This window comes from Engystomops pustulosus, chromosome 6 (assembly GCF_040894005.1).
Source record: "Engystomops pustulosus chromosome 6, aEngPut4.maternal, whole genome shotgun sequence".
In the NCBI taxonomy this organism is placed as follows: domain Eukaryota; kingdom Metazoa; phylum Chordata; class Amphibia; order Anura; family Leptodactylidae; genus Engystomops; species Engystomops pustulosus.
Window position 1 is genome coordinate 52,099,697 of NC_092416.1, and position 17,060 is coordinate 52,116,756.

Here is a 17,060-nt window from a genome sequence, read left to right on the forward strand (position 1 = left end):
TGGAATCTTGAGGTTCACCAGAAAATACACACGGGCGAGACCCCTTATAGATGTGCTACATGTGGTAAAGGATTTACTCGGTATGCCTCGTACAAAACACACCAGCGTATACACAAGTGGGAGACGCCATACAACTGTTGTTACTGTGATAAGAGCTTCAATAATAGCTCCAACCTTGTGAGACATTACAGAACGCACACAGGTGAGAAGCCGTATATCTGTACAGAGTGCGGGAAAAGCTATAAGTATTATACATCATCATAAAAGGATTCATACCGAAGAACTGGGGGAAAAGGTGACGGATGGTCCCAACACCAAGGCACTGATACCAGAACATGAACTTTTATAATTTTCCAGAAAAAGCTCTATGTGGACTTCATTTCTTCACTAGTGAAGTCCTGCACTTTTATATCCTGAGTTATCCTTTTAAGTACAATCCACCTAATAGGGTTTCCCATATTGTACTTACTCTGGTAAACTTTGGCCTTCAGGCAGTGGGTCACAGGTCAGAGTAAGTGTCCCTGAAGGTAGATTTCCTTTAAAAGGGGAGTAAGTGCAATACAGTTGACCCTATTAAGGGATTGGTACAAAAATAATTGCCAATCCCTTTAACTGTTTTATCAAGCTGCATAAGGAGCATGTAGATATTAGCAGTGCTCACCCTCTTTCTCAATCCAGGCCCGGTGTACTATGCCCGGGTCTAGCTGGGTGAAGGTTGTGTGAATAGCGCCTTAGTATGTAAAAAAGCACGCTGCAATGCTCTTTCTTGTACAGATCCATAGTCCAGCCTGTACAGTGCATGGTTATGAGGTTGCTTATGAGATAACATCTAATCTTCCTGAGTTTATTTATACTGCTCGGGCAGTGAGGATGAACTGCCCTTTCAGCTTGATGTTTGAAAATAATCCTCACAGCGTAATACAGACAGGGAGAGAGCAGAAAGGGTTAACGGACAGCTCCGGGGGGGGGGGGGGGGGGGAGGCCACTTCACGCCCACAGCCGCCACTGCATACTCACCTATCCACTCTCCGCTCCTCTTGTGCATCTCCAGCACCAGGTGAGCTCCTGCCACCAGGGAGCTTCTGTGCATGTGCAGTAGCTCCAATCATCTGTCAGCAGACTAATGTTTTCTGGTGAACAGATTATAAGATTACATCTGTAGTTTGTCTGAATTAACGATAAATGTTTGTATTCCAGGATTTTCAGCTCCTGTGCCTAAAAACAAAGAAAGAAATTCTTGTGGAGGACAGGAAAAAGATCAAGAGGACATACACAGAAGTAAAGATCAGACCTCAGAGATGAGAGAAGGTTATTATTTTATATGGGGATATGGGCATATTTGGAACAGGTATAGTTTGTTAGTCCTCATGTGAATGCAGGGGGGGCATTTACCAGAGGGCAGAGGAGGAAGGGGGCGCTGCAGCCTGGCTCAGGACACCTCAGGAACACCCGGCTGACTCAAGTCGCGCTATTACAATGCAGAGCCACTGACTCATTTGAATATCATACAGAGCAAAGCACTAGAGTAAATGAGGTAAGATCTTTGCTTTGGGGGGTGGGGGGTTGTGTCTGAAGGTTTCCCTTTAAGTTGGGGACTACCTTTACACATTTTCTATCCACTTTGGAGGCTTCACTGAGTGTTGAATTTCTTCTGGGAGCTGCATCACAAATTGTAATGAGTTTACAGTGGTCCAAGATGTTAATTTCCCATCTGTATTTGAGTTTATTGATGTAATTGGTAAAGTACCCAACGCGAGATGCCTCTTTTATTAGTGAGAGATATCAAAGTGAGATCAACTACATTCCCTCTGGGGGGGAGGGGAGTCTTGGCTCATCCATGCCTTTACAAAGAAGGCTTGTTTTAGTAGACACCTTTTAATGCTAATGAATATTTTTGTGTTTGTTTCTAGTTGAAAAGATAGTTTACAATCCCAAACTTTCACTCTGGGTCAAACAGGTGGATGAAGTGTCAGAAGTGACTCCTGCATGTACAGGTAAATAGATACACTTAGACAGGTTTTTCAGAAATGACTATTGGTTATGGGAGTCCCCCAGTATGATCAGATGTTTGGTGCCACATAAGCGGAGCACATGGAGCCGGAAGCAGTTGGCTGCTGGTACTTCTAGGGTTCATGTACATGTTCAACTCCCATTCACTTCAGTGGGAGTTGTGGCTGCAGTGACTTTGCCCGACTACTAAAGCGACGTGGAGCCAACTGCTACTATGCTCCTTGATAAAGGGAATGGGGATAGGGTTCTCCTTTCACTGTTCCTATGGGTTTCCTTTTTTTTTCTAACTAAAACATTTAATCTGTGCTATTTCCCATATGCCCCTACTCAAGTCCTTCATACACCATAGGAGTAACATATAAACCTTGCAGATATAAAACGACTTTACAAATGACAAAAAAATACAATATATGGAGAATACAACCACACACAGAGGCCTCCTTTCCTTTTCCCTCCTGGATGTATAGTGTGTGTGTATCTAATATATCTATATATCCCGGGTAATGTGTAGTTTATAAACAACATATTCCAACACTACAGCACCTCCTTGATATATCCTGAAAACAAGAGTCACATCCAGTACCTGATATACATGTGTATATATAGAGATGCATGTATCATAGCATATATATCTAATTCACCAATCCACCTGTGAATGGGATATGGCTACAGGTTGTAAATGTAGTTACTTATATACTGTATATATATATTATATATATACACACTCACTGCAATCACTGTATTTTACTATATATATACCTAACACCTGGGATATCTATAAGCACATTTATAAAGTGTAGTATAGTATAATTACTCTTATATAGATATATACATACTGTAGTATTAAAGGGCAATTTCAGGTCACAAAATGAGAGATGAATTTAGGAAATCAAGTTTATTACCATCTTTGACGCCCTCCACACAGGACTCAATCTATTAAAGGGATTAATAGCCCACTACAACCTCTAACAGATGAGATAATGGTTATCGGAGACTGGAATCATGGACTTGGAGGCAATAAACCACCACACTGCCCAAGTAATCTAATTAACCCCCACATGCTCCTGGCCGTTATGGTATGTCCCTGCAGGAAGATACTTCCTGCACAGTGACATTCTATGACAACCTAAAGCAGACATTTAGGAAATGTAAGTTACGAATTTATTTGGGCGCTATGACTATCTGCATCAAAAGTAGAGAATTTAGAACTTTGAAAATTTCGTTTTTTTTCATAACTAAACACAAAAGATATCATCCAAACTTCAATATCAAGCAAAAAGTAAAGCAGTATATCCAGCACAAAGAGGAAGATAACAAGGGCACTTACTGATGTAAATCAAACAGCTTTTACAGGCAGTCCCCGGGTTACATACAAGATAGGGTCTGTAGGTTTGTTCGTAAGTTAAATTTGTATGTAAGTCGGAACTGTATATTTTATCATTGTAATCCCAGCCAGAACTTTTTTGGTCTCTGTGACAATTGGATTTTAAAAATGATGGATTGTCATAAGAATCAGGATTAACAGTAAATCTTCATTACAGACACCTGTGATAACTGTTACATCTGATCATTGTAGCCTAGGACTAAAGTACAATAATTTACCAATATCCAGTGGGCCATTTGTAACTAGGGGTCGTATGTAAGTCGATTGTTCTTAAGTAGGGGATCGCCTGTTTTTAGGCCAGCGATATACAGGGGGCATAGGCCAGCCTTGAGAAAGTGCTGTAGGCCAGAAGCGACCCCTCATTCTGTGGTGTTTCTCTCTGTATCTCGCTGACCTATATAAAAGCTGTTTGATTTACAGCGCTGAGTGCTCCTGCTATCTTCCTCTTAATGCTCTATAAATATATGAAGGATGCAAGTCCGGGATCCGAGAGTGGTCGCACATGTGCAGTGCACGTTCTGTTCAGCCCCAGCTGTGGGGAAGGAGGTTTATTGTAATACAGTCTATGAAGGCTATATAAAAAGATGGTCTTCTTGTTTTTGTTTCTTCTACAGATATTTCTACCTCAATAAAAACCGAGACTGAAGATCTGTCTATACCAAATTACACGTATTCAGGTAGTAAAGAAGACATGGACAACACTGAGGGTGTTCCAGTAATTGCAGAAAAAGAGAGGTGTCCTTCACCAAAGACGTCCTTCTTCCAGACCTCCAACAGCAGTGACCTACTAAGCAGCAGCCATGCCAGCCAAGACACTGGGCCGCACTGTGCCCTTCAAATGGACAAACCATACAAATGCCATGTATGTGACAAATGTTTTATGACCCTGGAAATACTGAACGTCCATAAAACAACACACAGCGGAGTCGGCCCCTATCAATGCAATGAATGCGGGAAAAACTTTAGGGGAAAATGGAATCTTAAGGTTCACCAGATAATACATACGGGCGAGACCCCTTATAGATGCGCTACATGTGGTAAAGCATTTAACCAGTATTCCTCGTATAAGACGCACCAGCGTATACACACGGGGGAGAAGCCATACACCTGTTGTTACTGTGATAAGAGCTTCAATAATAGCTCCAACCTTGTGAGACATTACAGAACGCACACAGGTGAGAAGCCGTATATCTGTACAGAGTGCGGGAAAAGCTTCAGCCACAAAAAAAGTCTTCTCCATCATAAAAGGATTCATACAGGAGAACTGGATGAATAGGTGACAGGCAGTCCCGCCACCTAGGGACTGATACCGGACTACAAAAGACTTTCCAGAATAACTTTATAAGGACTTTATTTTTGATTAGTGAATTCCTGACCTATCCTTCTAAGGATAATATGCTTAAAGGTTTTGGCAGTACAAGTACAATTCCCTAATATTGTAGTTACCCTGGTAAACTTTGGCCTTCTGCCAGTACAAACTGAGGGTCATGTGGCTGACCAGGAGCCACTTTTGGTACTTCTAATGATGACCAATCACCTTGCACTTCCTGTGGTTAAGGGAGCTGAATGCTCAGCTGTATTCTTTACTATATGAAGGACACACAAAGTCACTATGAGTTCCAAAAAAGGCTGCTGGTGGGTCATGTGAGCAGCAACTCATCTTGGCTGAAGGCAAGGGACACTTGGTCATATACCCAGGCACTGTGATTGTTGTAATCTTCTTATATTTGTTATCCATTACCTTACTCCTTTTAAAATCATCTTTTAAATTATGCTAACAAGCCAGAAGGGCTCTGGGGACATTCCCAGAGCCCCTCCATGCTGTAGCTACCTAGGCTGTTATGCTGTTGTCTCCCTCCCTCTGTCTGCTGTAATCTCACAGCAGGAATTTCCAGTACACATCAGGAGGCAGTAGGTGCTTCTGCACAGCACGGAGGGTCTCTGATAGCAGCCTCCAGAGCCCCTCAGACTCATTAGCATAACCTTAAAAGTTGATTTTGGAAGGAAAGAGGCCATGGATAACTAACATAAAAAGATTACCACAGTCACTGTGCCTGGATCGATGAGTAACGGTCTCTGGTTTATCATGCATGTTTTTGATGGTAGATTTCCTTTAAGAGGGGGTAAGTGAAATACAGGTGACCCTGTTAGGGGATTGTACTTATTGGTACACTTTGGTAATCCTGTCCAACCCCTTTAACTGTTTTGTTAATGCTAAGGAGCTACATAATTAAGTAAATGCCTAATATTTGTATGAATCCACTGCTTTATTCCTTCTTATCGGCCGGTGCAAGCTCAGAAAACCATGACTGAAGACCTTAATCAAAGATTTAGTAATGTCATCTGACTGTCACCACTTCAGGCATCAGACCCTTTGGCTCACACATCGTTTCTCTTTCAGTAAATACTTGTAACCCCATGAAATAAATATACTGGAGTATTGTTTGTTATTGATACTAAAGGGAACCTGTCATCAGGAGCCCTTTTTCTGGCTCCCCCATGTCCGCATAGAGAACAGAGAGTTTTATAGTAAAAGTGGCTTTTTCCAAAAAAAAGGTAAATTAAACGAAACTTTACCTTTCTGTATGCAGAGCTGTGTCCCTAGTCCCATGGGAGTGGCCAGTGAGGAGTGGGGAAGACATGTAAGATGCTCTGTGGGGGGAAGCAACTGGTGGGGAAGATAAGGGGACATGGGAGGTTTTTTAGAATTTGAAATCGATGCATGACAGAGCGGTTTTCCGAGGGTGAGGGGAACCACTAGTCACTCCCATGGGATACGGGACACAGCTCTGCATACACAAAGCCAAACTTTGATCTAACTCATGATTTTTTTTTTTCGGGAAAAGCCAGTTTTACTATAAAAACTCTTTAGCAATGTGCACACTAGGGGAACCAGAAAAAGGGCTCCTGATGACAGGTTCCTTTTCATATGTGTTCTCCAGGGTTCCTGTTATTTTTTGAATATCTATGAAATAGAGGGAAAAATCCTGTACTTACGGTGTAATGTTCAGCAAAAAATAAATGTAATGTGTGGCCAGTCATATTAACATATATAGTAACTATTGCCTCATATTTCTTGACTGCATTTGAGATTCCATATACTGTATAGCAGAGGTCCCCAACCGCCGGTCCGCGGACCAGGACCGGGCCGTTGGAGTTTATCAGCTGACAGCTAGCTCCGCGGCCCTGCGCCTGGTCAGAGCTCGCTCTGTGTGGATTTGTAATGTTTTCTGCCATAGCCGTGACAGCTCCCAGCTCCCGGCAGAGAACATTATGTGGGGCGGGTGGGTTCTGGAAAACAAGCCCAGTGCTCCCACTGATTCAGGGAAACAAGCCTGGTGCTCCCACTCATTCTGAACCTATGGTAAGTTGAATCACATTCTCATTATTAATGTCATAATTATATGATAAGTATGCACTAAGCTCCACCCCTCCATAACCCCACCCCATATGACCAAAGCCCCGCCCCCACCCCCACCGGGCGATGGAAAACTGGTCTAGCTTAAAGCCGGTCCCTGGTGCAAAAAAGGTTGGGGACCTCTGCTGTATAGTGTTAGCTGATTGGTTATAAGTATTGACCACTTTGCTGTAAATAGGGAACTTATAGTGAAACTTATCTTCCTGGCGGTAAATGGATCAGCCGTTTTTAAATCCAACATGCCATGACCTTTCTTTCTCTGAAATCTGCTGTTGGAATTAGAGCCTTGGTGAAATCAGCAGGTCACCTTATGATACATACATACATACATACATACATACATACATACATATATGGGAACATTAAAGGGAACCTACCACCACGGATCTACCTATAAAGGTAGATCGGGTGGTAGGTGGATCTATAGGACGTGAGGATAGCCCTTTTAAGGGCTAATCTTCATGTCCCTGCAATTTTTTTATAACTTTTATTTCCCTAATATGTAGATTTTCTAAAGAGACTACTGGGACGAGGAGTAGCCGGAGCTGAGGCTACATGCCGCAGCTACTTTATGCCCCAGTAGCCTCTTTGATCCTCCTACCAGAAATCTTCGGCGTGCAGCTCCTCGTAGCTGCGTGCCCTTGTCTGCAAAACCTTCTGTCTGCACATGCGCAGAACAGCAGGTTCGAAGATTTCTGGTAGGAGGAACAAAGAGGCTACTGGGGCGTAAAGTAGCTGCGACATGTAGACTCCGCTCCGGCTACTCCACGCCCCAGTAGCCTCTTTAGAAAATGTACATATTAGGCAAATAAAAGTTAATTTTAAAAAATGGGTAAATCCGTGCACTTTTCAAAATATGCTAATGAGCCAGTCGCCTCTGTCTCCCCTCCTGCTCCCTGAGCACTTCCCCCTTCCTCTGTCTGATGTTATCTCACTTCAGCAGAGGATGCTTCAGCACACAGCAGAAGGGGAAAGTGCTCCTGCAAATTATAACAGCCTGTGTATATTCAGCACGGAAGGGCTCTGATAACACCCCCAGGAGCCCTTCATGTTTACCATATTCACAGTGGCTGGATCCAGCTGATTAGCAGCGCTGAACTGTTGTCATGGCTTATTACGATGGACATAGTTCCCTATGATTATTAATTACAGTTCAGCTGTTATGTTGGGAATAAGGCATAACCTGCATCGTGTATCGCTATGAGGTGCAGAGCAGAGTCCCATCCTCTACAACGTGGTCAGCTTGTGTGCCGCTGGCCTAGACTTTGTCGCCTGCTGATTACTTTGGCTCTACTCCACCAATACCAATGTACAAATAAAGATATTTCTCTAATAGTGCTTGCTGCATTCATCTGGGGGAGTGTCATTACTAAATCATAAAGATAGGTGATCAATATCTGATCAGTGGGGCTAACACCTAGCACTCCTGCCATCCGCTGCTTTTTTTATATTATAGGCCAGAAATCGTGCAACCATGTCACACAGCCTTATTTAGCGGAATGGGGCTGAGCCGCAACACCTAGTGCGGCCACTATGCTATATATGGCGCTGCGCTCCATTCAATAGGCTGATTAGTGGGGATGGAGGTGTTGGATGTCCTGGGATCTGTTCTCATCTATTGATAGTTGGGAGAACTGTGTATAAAGCATAATTTTATACAATCTAACTATTTAGTCAGTGAGTATCTTGCCCCCTTATCTATTGCTCCTTCTTGGGTAATATAGACCATAATTAACAAAATGGGACTCAAATATTGCGAAAAATGTCCAGAATAAAATTATATTCACCGTCATTTAACTGGGCTTTGTAAGATTGGGATTTGTTTGGCTGAGCATGCATGTGTTTTCAGTGAGGAGAGGGGAGTAACGGATGTTAAGACACCTCGGGCAGCAGCCGATCCATGGCGTTTTTTTAGATGCGTTTTAAAACACATGTGTTTCTGGGAACATATCTAAAAAACTTTGCAGGTGAATGCACCCTCATGGGATTGATCATGGCAACCGATTATTATTAATTATTTGTATTGAGTAATGGGGAGGACATTCTAAATTTCCTATTTTATCTTTTCACTATCTATCTAATCAAGTTCAATTCTATCCTATAAGTAGAAAATATACCACACCGATATTCATCAGTTAGACCTATATACATTGTACTGAAGATATTTAGAACGTTATAGTTACATGTTTATAAGACTAACAAATAACAAAATTTTACTGTCAGAAGTGGGATTCGAACCCACGCCTCCAGAGGAGACTGCGACCTGAACGCAGCGCCTTAGACCGCTCGGCCATCCTGACTCTGTAGTCTATGGAGGCAGCGTGGCTTTCAGCAGGGAGGTCGCACATACAGCTCTCCTCTCATCTGTTTCCTGATATTCAGTTATTGCTTCTTATTGATCCCTGTGTCAGGATTTATCACATACACCATAGTAAAAGCCCATATGTGACAGCACTGAGAATAGATCGATCTCATGCTGCCTCTCCTCAGCTCTACACATCAGCCCCAGTGGCCTAATGGATAAGGCACTGGCCTCCTAAGCCAGGGATTGTGGGTTCGAGTCCCATCTGGGGTGGCTCATCCTTTTCCTTACTTAATGATTTTATTATATGTGTTCCTGTAATTTATATTACGTTTTCTGTAAATACTGCTTATGTGACTTCCCGTATTGTAGTTACTAAAGTGTCGTGTAATGAGTTAATGTAAAGTGGTTTATTAATGGCTCCGCTGCTCTCTAGTGGTAGAAGAGTGAACTGCATGTGAGTGATTACGGCCGAGTGAAGGGAATGACAGGGAAAGATGGAAAATGGAAAAGAAGGATTGTTCATAGAGTTTTGTGTTCTGTGTTATGTGTCAGCACTGTGCTGCCACTCATCCCTGACACCGATGTCGTGTTCCTGTGGTAAACTGGCACACTGATAAGGGTTCAAATGTTACTGACGCGAATGGAAATAAGAAGGGTGTGTGGTAGACGTTCAATTATAAGGGCATTTGCTGGAAAACGTGGCAAATATGCCTGGAGTTTATGTGCCTAGCATGTACATGGTATACTGCTATTAGGGTATATCAAGTGCCTGGCATACTGTTATTAGAGTGTATGTGCCTGGCATGTACATGGCATACTGCTATTAGAGTATATCAAGTGCCTGGCATACTGTTATTAGAGTGTATGTGCCTGGCATACTGTTATTAGAGTGTATGTGCCTGGCATACTGTTATTAGAGTGTATGTGCCTGGCATACTGTTATTAGAGTGTATGTGCCTGGCATACTGTTATTAGGGCACATCTTTTGCCTGGCAGGCTGTTATTGTGGTATATCGTGTGCCTGGTATACTGTTTTTAGGGTATATTTTCTTGGCATATTGTTATTAGGGCATTAGGCCATATCAGTTGTCTGGAATGCAGTTATTAGGGTATATTGGCCTGCTATACTGTCATCAGGGTATATCATGTGCCCGGTATACTGTCATCAGGGTATATCATGTGCCCGGTATACTGTCATCAGGGTATATCATGTGCCTGGTATACTGTCATCAGGGTATATCATGTGCCTGGTATACTGTCATCATGGTATATCATGTGCCCGGTATACTGTCATCAGGGTATATCATGTGCCCGGTATACTGTCATCAGGGTATATCATGTGCCCGGTATACTGTCATCAGGGCATATCATGTGCCCGGTATACTGTCATCAGGGTATATCATGTGCCCGGTATACTGTCATCAGGGTATATCATGTGCCCGGTATACTGTCATCAGGGTATATCATGTGCCCGGTATACTGTCATCAGGGTATATCATGTGCCCGGTATACTGTCATCAGGGTATATCATGTGCCCGGTATACTGTCATCAGGGTATATCATGTGCCCGGTATACTGTCATCAGGGTATATCATGTGCCCGGTATACTGTCATCAGGGTATATCATGTGCCCGGTATACTGTCATCAGGGTATATCATGTGCCCGGTATACTGTCATCAGGGTGTATCATGTGCTCGGTATACTGTCATCAGGGTGTATCATGTGCCCGGTATACTGTCATCAGGGTATATCATGTGCCCGGTATACTGTCATCAGGGTATATCATGTCCCTTTATCACAACAGACAACTGAGGCTGAGCTGGATCAACATGTGTGCTAGCCTCATGCAATGGATTATACCTACAGTAGGTACAGCAGTACTCAGACCCCTTTAAATGTTTTACTCTTTGTTTAATAAATCAGCAAAAATATCTACATTTCTGTTGTTTTTCTGTCAAGATGTGGAGCGGAGTACACATTAATGAGCAAAAAATGTACTTTTTTATCTTACCAATTTACTGCAATGAAACAGAGTGAAAAATGTAAAGGGGTCTGAATTACTTTCGTTAGCCACTGTAAATACGGCCACTCACTGTGTCATTGAGTCTACCACCAAAACCTGTAAGATAGGTCATATATTACCATATATTACTTATTGAAATCCATTCAAAACTTTGTGCCATTCCATCACTGTCATCCACTGTGCCGTACGTGTCTCTGTTTACATTGACGTCACGTGCCGGTGATCACTATGATCTAGAACAGGGGTCAGGAGAGCCATGAGAGAGCCATGAACGCCACATATTTTAAAATGTTATTCCGTAAGAGCCGAACAAAATATCCACATGCCCCCAGTAGATAGGTAGCCCCCATGTCACGGGTGCCCCTGCAATCTATGTCTGGGATCGCAGGCACACCCGTGTCCCTCTCCATGGCGGCGCCCCTTTCCAAGCTCACTCATCTCGTCACATACCTTCTCCCGTCCCGGCTGGCCAGCGTGTGCACTCACATTCGCAGATTTAAAGGGCCAGTGTGCCGCTGATTGGCGCTAACCACTTCCTATAAAGACCGCGGGATCTTAGTGCTTCATGCCTATAAGGAAGCTTTCCACAGTGTTTCCTTCCCAAGTGTTGACCTCCTGTTGTGACCCAGGACCTGTTCCTGATTCTGCTCCTTCGCTGCCAGCCCTGACCTCTTTCTCCGTCCCTGACCTCGCATCATTGCTGTCTGCCTTGACAGTCTGCTTGTTCTAGACCACGAGGCTGCCTAGTGATCCTGTACCTCGAACTTGGCTGCCAGCATGGTGGACAAGTCGCGCCTGTGGAACGACCTGGTGGTACCACACTGCAGCAAGACCATCCTGCTTTGCGGCACCCAGTCTGGTGAAGACTGGGTGCCACTTAGATTCCGGTCCCAAGTGTCTGCTTACATCATCGTCCGCGGTGGTCCAAGGGGTTCGCTACTCCAAATCCTGACACCCACCACATGCCTCCCAGTAGATAGGTAGCCCAAGCAAAAACACCCAGTAGATAAGTAGCTACAGCACATACTCCCAGTAAATAGATAACCACAGCACATGCCCCCAAGTAAATAGGTAGCCACAGCACATGCCACTAAGTAAATAGGTAGCCACAGAACATGCCCCCAGTATATAGGTAGCCACAGCACAAGCACATGCTTCCCAGGAGATAGGTAGTCACAGCACATGCCTCCCAGTATATAGGTAGCCCCAGCACATACCCCCAGTAGATAGGTAGCCACAGCACATACTTCCAGTATATCGGTAGCCACAGCACATGCCCCCAAGTAGATAGGTTGCCACAGCACATGCTCCCCAGTAGATAGGTAGCCACAGCACATGCTCCCCAGTAAATAGGCAGCCACAGCAACAAAAAAAAATAATATATTCACTTCTCAGCGCTCCCTGCAGCCAGCTCCTCATTGCTCCCACGCTCTTCTCTTTGACCCAGGTTTAGACAATGGCGGTGATGGCACCTGGGTTTTACAAAGGACATCGCTGCCTGTGTCCAGTGATCAGTCTAAGAGACACACAGGAGCCGTCACTATTTATTATTATGATCTGTCTGAGAGCCAGATGCAGCCAACAAAAGAGCTATATCTGGCTCCCGAGCCATAGGTTCCCTACCCCTGATCTAGAATCTTCATGTTCAGGGCAGTTACCTACTAGTACATAATTTCTGGTAACATAATAAACTTAAAGAGCACCTGTCACCTATAAAAACGGCACTAGGAGCTGCTTACTAAAGTCGCTGGAAGCGGTCCGGCGTATTCATGAGGGGGCAGATTAGGGGCAGTGACTGCAACATGCCGCGCGGTCACCACTGGCCTATGGAGTGGGTGGGGCGGTCCGGGGAAGAGGCAGCGCATTGAGCTGGGCCTGAGAGATCTCCTCTCTCTCCCCAAGCTCTGACTGACTTAACTCCTCCCCTGACTAAGGGTTTAGATACTCCCTTGTCAGGTGGTCTCCTCCTCCAATCACACTCCAGTTACAAACAGTGGAACATCATTGGATGATGACATTAACATGCTTTTAACCCTTGCCTATCCAGGCAGAATCCACCACTGCACAATTACCTCTGAATTGCATAGAGAAAGGGCTTATTCGCAATTCCTCTGCCATGTGCATTGGCAGGGACGTTGCACAGGTTTAAAGGGGTTGTCCTACAAATCAAGCTAGGCCCTATCCACAGCTGATCGGTGGGGGTCTCAGTGATGGGACCCCCATGGTTTACGAAGCACACCTCGTTGCACCTCAAGATGATAGTAGATAGGTAGCCACAGCACATGCCCCCAGTAGAAAGGGAGCCCAAGCACATCCCCCCAGTAGATAGGTAGCCACAGCACATGCCCCCAGTAGATAGGTAGCCACAGCACATGCCCCCAGTAGATAGGTAGCCACAGCACATGGCCCCAGTAGATAGATAACCACAGCACATGCCCCCGGTAGATAGGTAGCCACAGCACATGACACCAGTAGATAGGTAGCCACAGCACATGCCCCCAGTAGATAGGTAGCCACAGCACATGACACCAGTAGATAGGTAATCACAGCACATGCCCCCAGTAGATAGGTAGTCACAGCACATGTCCCCAGTAGATAGGTAGCCACAATACATGACACCAGTAGATAGGTAGCCACATCCCCCCAGTAGATAGGTAGTCACAGCACATGTCCCCAGTAGATAGGTAGCCACAATACATGACACCAGTAGATAGGTAGCCACATCCCCCCAGTAGATAGGTAGCCACAGCACATGCCCCCAGTAGATAGGTAGCCACAGCACATGCCCCCAGTAGATAGATAGCCACAGCACATGCCCCCAGTAGAAAGGGAGCCCAGGACATCCCCCCAGTAGATAGGTAGCCACAGCACATGCCCCCAGTAGATAGGTAGCCTTAGCACATGCCCCCAGTAGATAGGTAGCCACAGCACATGCCCCCGGTAGATAGATAACCACAGCACATGCCCCCGGTAGATAGGTAGCCACAGCACATGACACCAGTAGATAGGTAGCCACAGCACATGCCCCCAGTAGATAGGTAGCCACAGCACATGACACCAGTAGATAGGTAGCCACAGCACATGCCCCCAGTAGATAGGTAGCCACAGCACATGTCCCCAGTAGATAGGTAGCCACAACACATGCCCCCAGTAGATAGGTAGCCACAGCACATGACCCTAGTAGATAGGTAGCCACAACACATGCCTCCAGTAAATAGGTAATCACAGCACATACCCCCAGTAGATAGGTAGCCACAACAAATGCCCCCAGTAGATAGGTAGCCACAACACATGCCCCCCCAGTAGATAGGTAGCCACAGCACATGACCCCAGTAGATAGGTAGCCACAACACATGACCCCAGTATATAGGTAATCACAGCACATGCCCCCAGTAGATAGGTAGTCACAGCACATGTCCCCCAGTAGATAGGTAGCCACAGCACATGCCCCCAGTAGATAGGTAACCACAGCACATGCCCCCAGTAGGTAGACAGCCACAGCACATGCCCCCAGTAGATAGGTAACCACAGCACATGCCCCCAGTAGGTAGACAGCCACAGCACATGCCCCCAGTAGATAGGCAACCACAGCACATGCCCCCAGTAGGTAGACAGCCACAGCACATGCCCCCAGTAGATAGGTAACCACAGCACATGCCCCCAGTAGGTAGACAGCCACAGCACATGCACTCAGCAGATATATAGCTATAGCATATTATCCCCAGTAGATACACATCCTCCCCGGTAGCCACAGCTATGACCCAGGCGCCGCCACTGTTTTTGCTTAGGTGACTGTTGGAAATATGACATGATGTGGCTTGAGACAATTTAAGGGTCTTTGTGGACAGAGGAAGAACTAAGCCATAAATGCCTACAATGCCCCTAATAAAGATTGTAGAGACAGCTGCATGTGATTACAATGGACTGTGCTATTACACCTGGAGGCTAAGGCCTCCTGACAACACTGAGGACAGCTGCCTGTCGTTGCCCCTGGGGATTCTCCCAGATCTTGTGGGAAACAAAGACTCAAGTTACTTGTCCAGTTTGTGTGATAAGAATATATTGACTCTACATCATCATTGGATTGGCCAAGACAGTGGTGGAGGTGGGATGATGGGCAAGTGTGTATGAGCTACGTGTGTATGTATATAAAATGGTATACAGATCTTTAGTGAGAGCACTTCCTTCCCCACCATCTCTCTGTCCCTTAGTTAGTTTATCCTCTATGTGTATTTCCCTGTATTGTACCCTTAATAAATCCCCTATAAAGATCCATTGAATATTGTTGTTAATTTAATATTAACTGGCACCCCAAAACCAAGCAGATTTTACAGTGACTATGCCTGGGCCATAGAGAGGAGTGGATGTCATAGACTAGAGTCTCATCTCTGCTCCTCTTTTTGCCTTTCCTTTGCTTTTCTTTTATGCCTCTCCTCCACAACTGTTTTCTTCATTCTATCTGCTTCTCTCTTTTGCCATTTCTCTGTTCCACTTTTATGCCTCTCAATAAGAATGATTATAATTTGTTACAGCTTGCATTTTATTTTATTTTATTTGTGCCTTTCGTCTCACGTGATTCCCTACATGCATATACACTGCTTCTTTGCTTGAAGACTTTTCATGACTAAGGCTTATGTCGAAACGCGTCAATCTGTTTATGTATAATACCCGATTTTAATACGAGCTGCCAATATATATATATTTACACCTCTCCTCTGCTTTTTTTCTGCCTCTTCTGCTCCTATGTTATTTCTCAGCACTGCTTGTCATATATGCTTCTTTTGCATTCTTTGTCTTTCCTCTGCTCCTCTTTTACGCCCCTTCCTCTTCTTCTATTTATCCCTCTCCCTTTTTATGCCTCTCCTCCCATTTCTCTTTATCCTTCCCTCCTCCTCAGCTCCTCTTTTTCCTTCAATACTCTTTTTGGCCTTTGCCCTGCTGTAACCTTCTGACAGTCTTTTCCGCTCGTCAGTCAGCCTGGGCATCATCTCTGTGGCCACATATACAGATTTTTACATATACATATAATTTCCTGTTGGTTAAATTTCCGGTTAGCTCAATATTAGCTTCTCTTGCAACTCTTCTTTATTATGTCTTTATTACTGGTTATCTGATCTTGCTTATGTATTTTGACTATCCCTTTGTATTTTGATTTTGTGTTGTATTTGCTCTGCTCTGATCCGGATCTATGACCTCTCTTTTTTTTACTTGTTTGTAAGTCTGTTCCACGTCCTCACTGTGGCGTAGGAAGGGAAAGCCGACAAGTTACTGGCCACTGGTTTGGGTGCACCCAGTAAGCAGGCAGGTGAAAGTTTAGGGGGGGGGGCAGTTCATAGCTCACTGTCTTGTTCATGGTAATAAAAGGAAAGAAAATGGAAAGTCCAGTAAGATTTTGTTGTACATAGATTCAAACCCCAGACCTCCAAACTTCAAGGAAGTTTCACCAAAGTTTTGCTATTCTGGAGTTAGAAAACTTAAAATAATAAGCAAGTTAATGACAAACAGAATAAGAATCCATTTGGGAAACTAGGAATATTCTGTACCAGGAAATTAGTGCCAAGGGAATGTTTCCCTAGCTGAAAGATTTACTTTGAAGAGAGAATGAATGTGTTATGAGGTGCACTCTGCTTCTTTAAAAACCAATGTATTTTATGGTGTATTGAATAAAACACTTGAAGTTCACTATTACTGGAAGAACAGGTAAGGATTATTTAAGATCTGACTACAGAAAATATTTTCTTAAGAAAGGCAATAATATATGTTATAACAATACAATATAGATAAATTTTACATTAGCATCTGATTTTTATACTATTATCACTGTAATTTGTGTGAGGAGTGATAATCAGGCAGAGTTACATTGATATCATTATTGTGTTTCTCCCTTTATACACACAAAAGAGTTATGTATCCTACCTG

At 44.2% G+C, this 17,060-nt stretch overlaps 1 protein-coding gene and 2 non-coding genes across 9 annotated transcripts in view; 2 read left to right on the forward strand and 1 right to left on the reverse strand.

Moving 5' to 3' along the window:
• The window catches only part of LOC140135072 (uncharacterized), a 14,682-nt gene extending 8,229 nt beyond the window's left edge, over positions 1-6,453 (forward strand). For all 7 annotated transcript variants that reach the window (XM_072156089.1, XM_072156094.1, XM_072156095.1 and 4 more), the window contains 4 exons: positions 1-202; positions 1,198-1,308; positions 1,911-1,994; positions 4,009-6,453. The exon at positions 1-202 is cut by the window's left edge and continues 371 nt beyond it. In XM_072156089.1, coding sequence (XP_072012190.1) covers positions 1-202; positions 1,198-1,308; positions 1,911-1,994; positions 4,009-4,670 — 1,059 coding nt within the window. In that variant the 3' untranslated portion in view covers positions 4,671-6,453. The remainder of the gene's footprint in view (positions 203-1,197; positions 1,309-1,910; positions 1,995-4,008) is intronic.
• A 2,576-nt stretch (positions 6,454-9,029) lies between these two features.
• Positions 9,030-9,112, reverse strand: TRNAL-CAG (transfer RNA leucine (anticodon CAG)). Its single transcript has one exon. It is a non-coding gene; the product is annotated as a tRNA-Leu (tRNA).
• Positions 9,113-9,314: 202 nt separating this feature from the next.
• TRNAR-CCU (transfer RNA arginine (anticodon CCU)) lies at positions 9,315-9,387 on the forward strand. The gene has a single exon. It is a non-coding gene; the product is annotated as a tRNA-Arg (tRNA).
• The last annotated feature ends 7,673 nt before the right edge of the window (positions 9,388-17,060 follow it).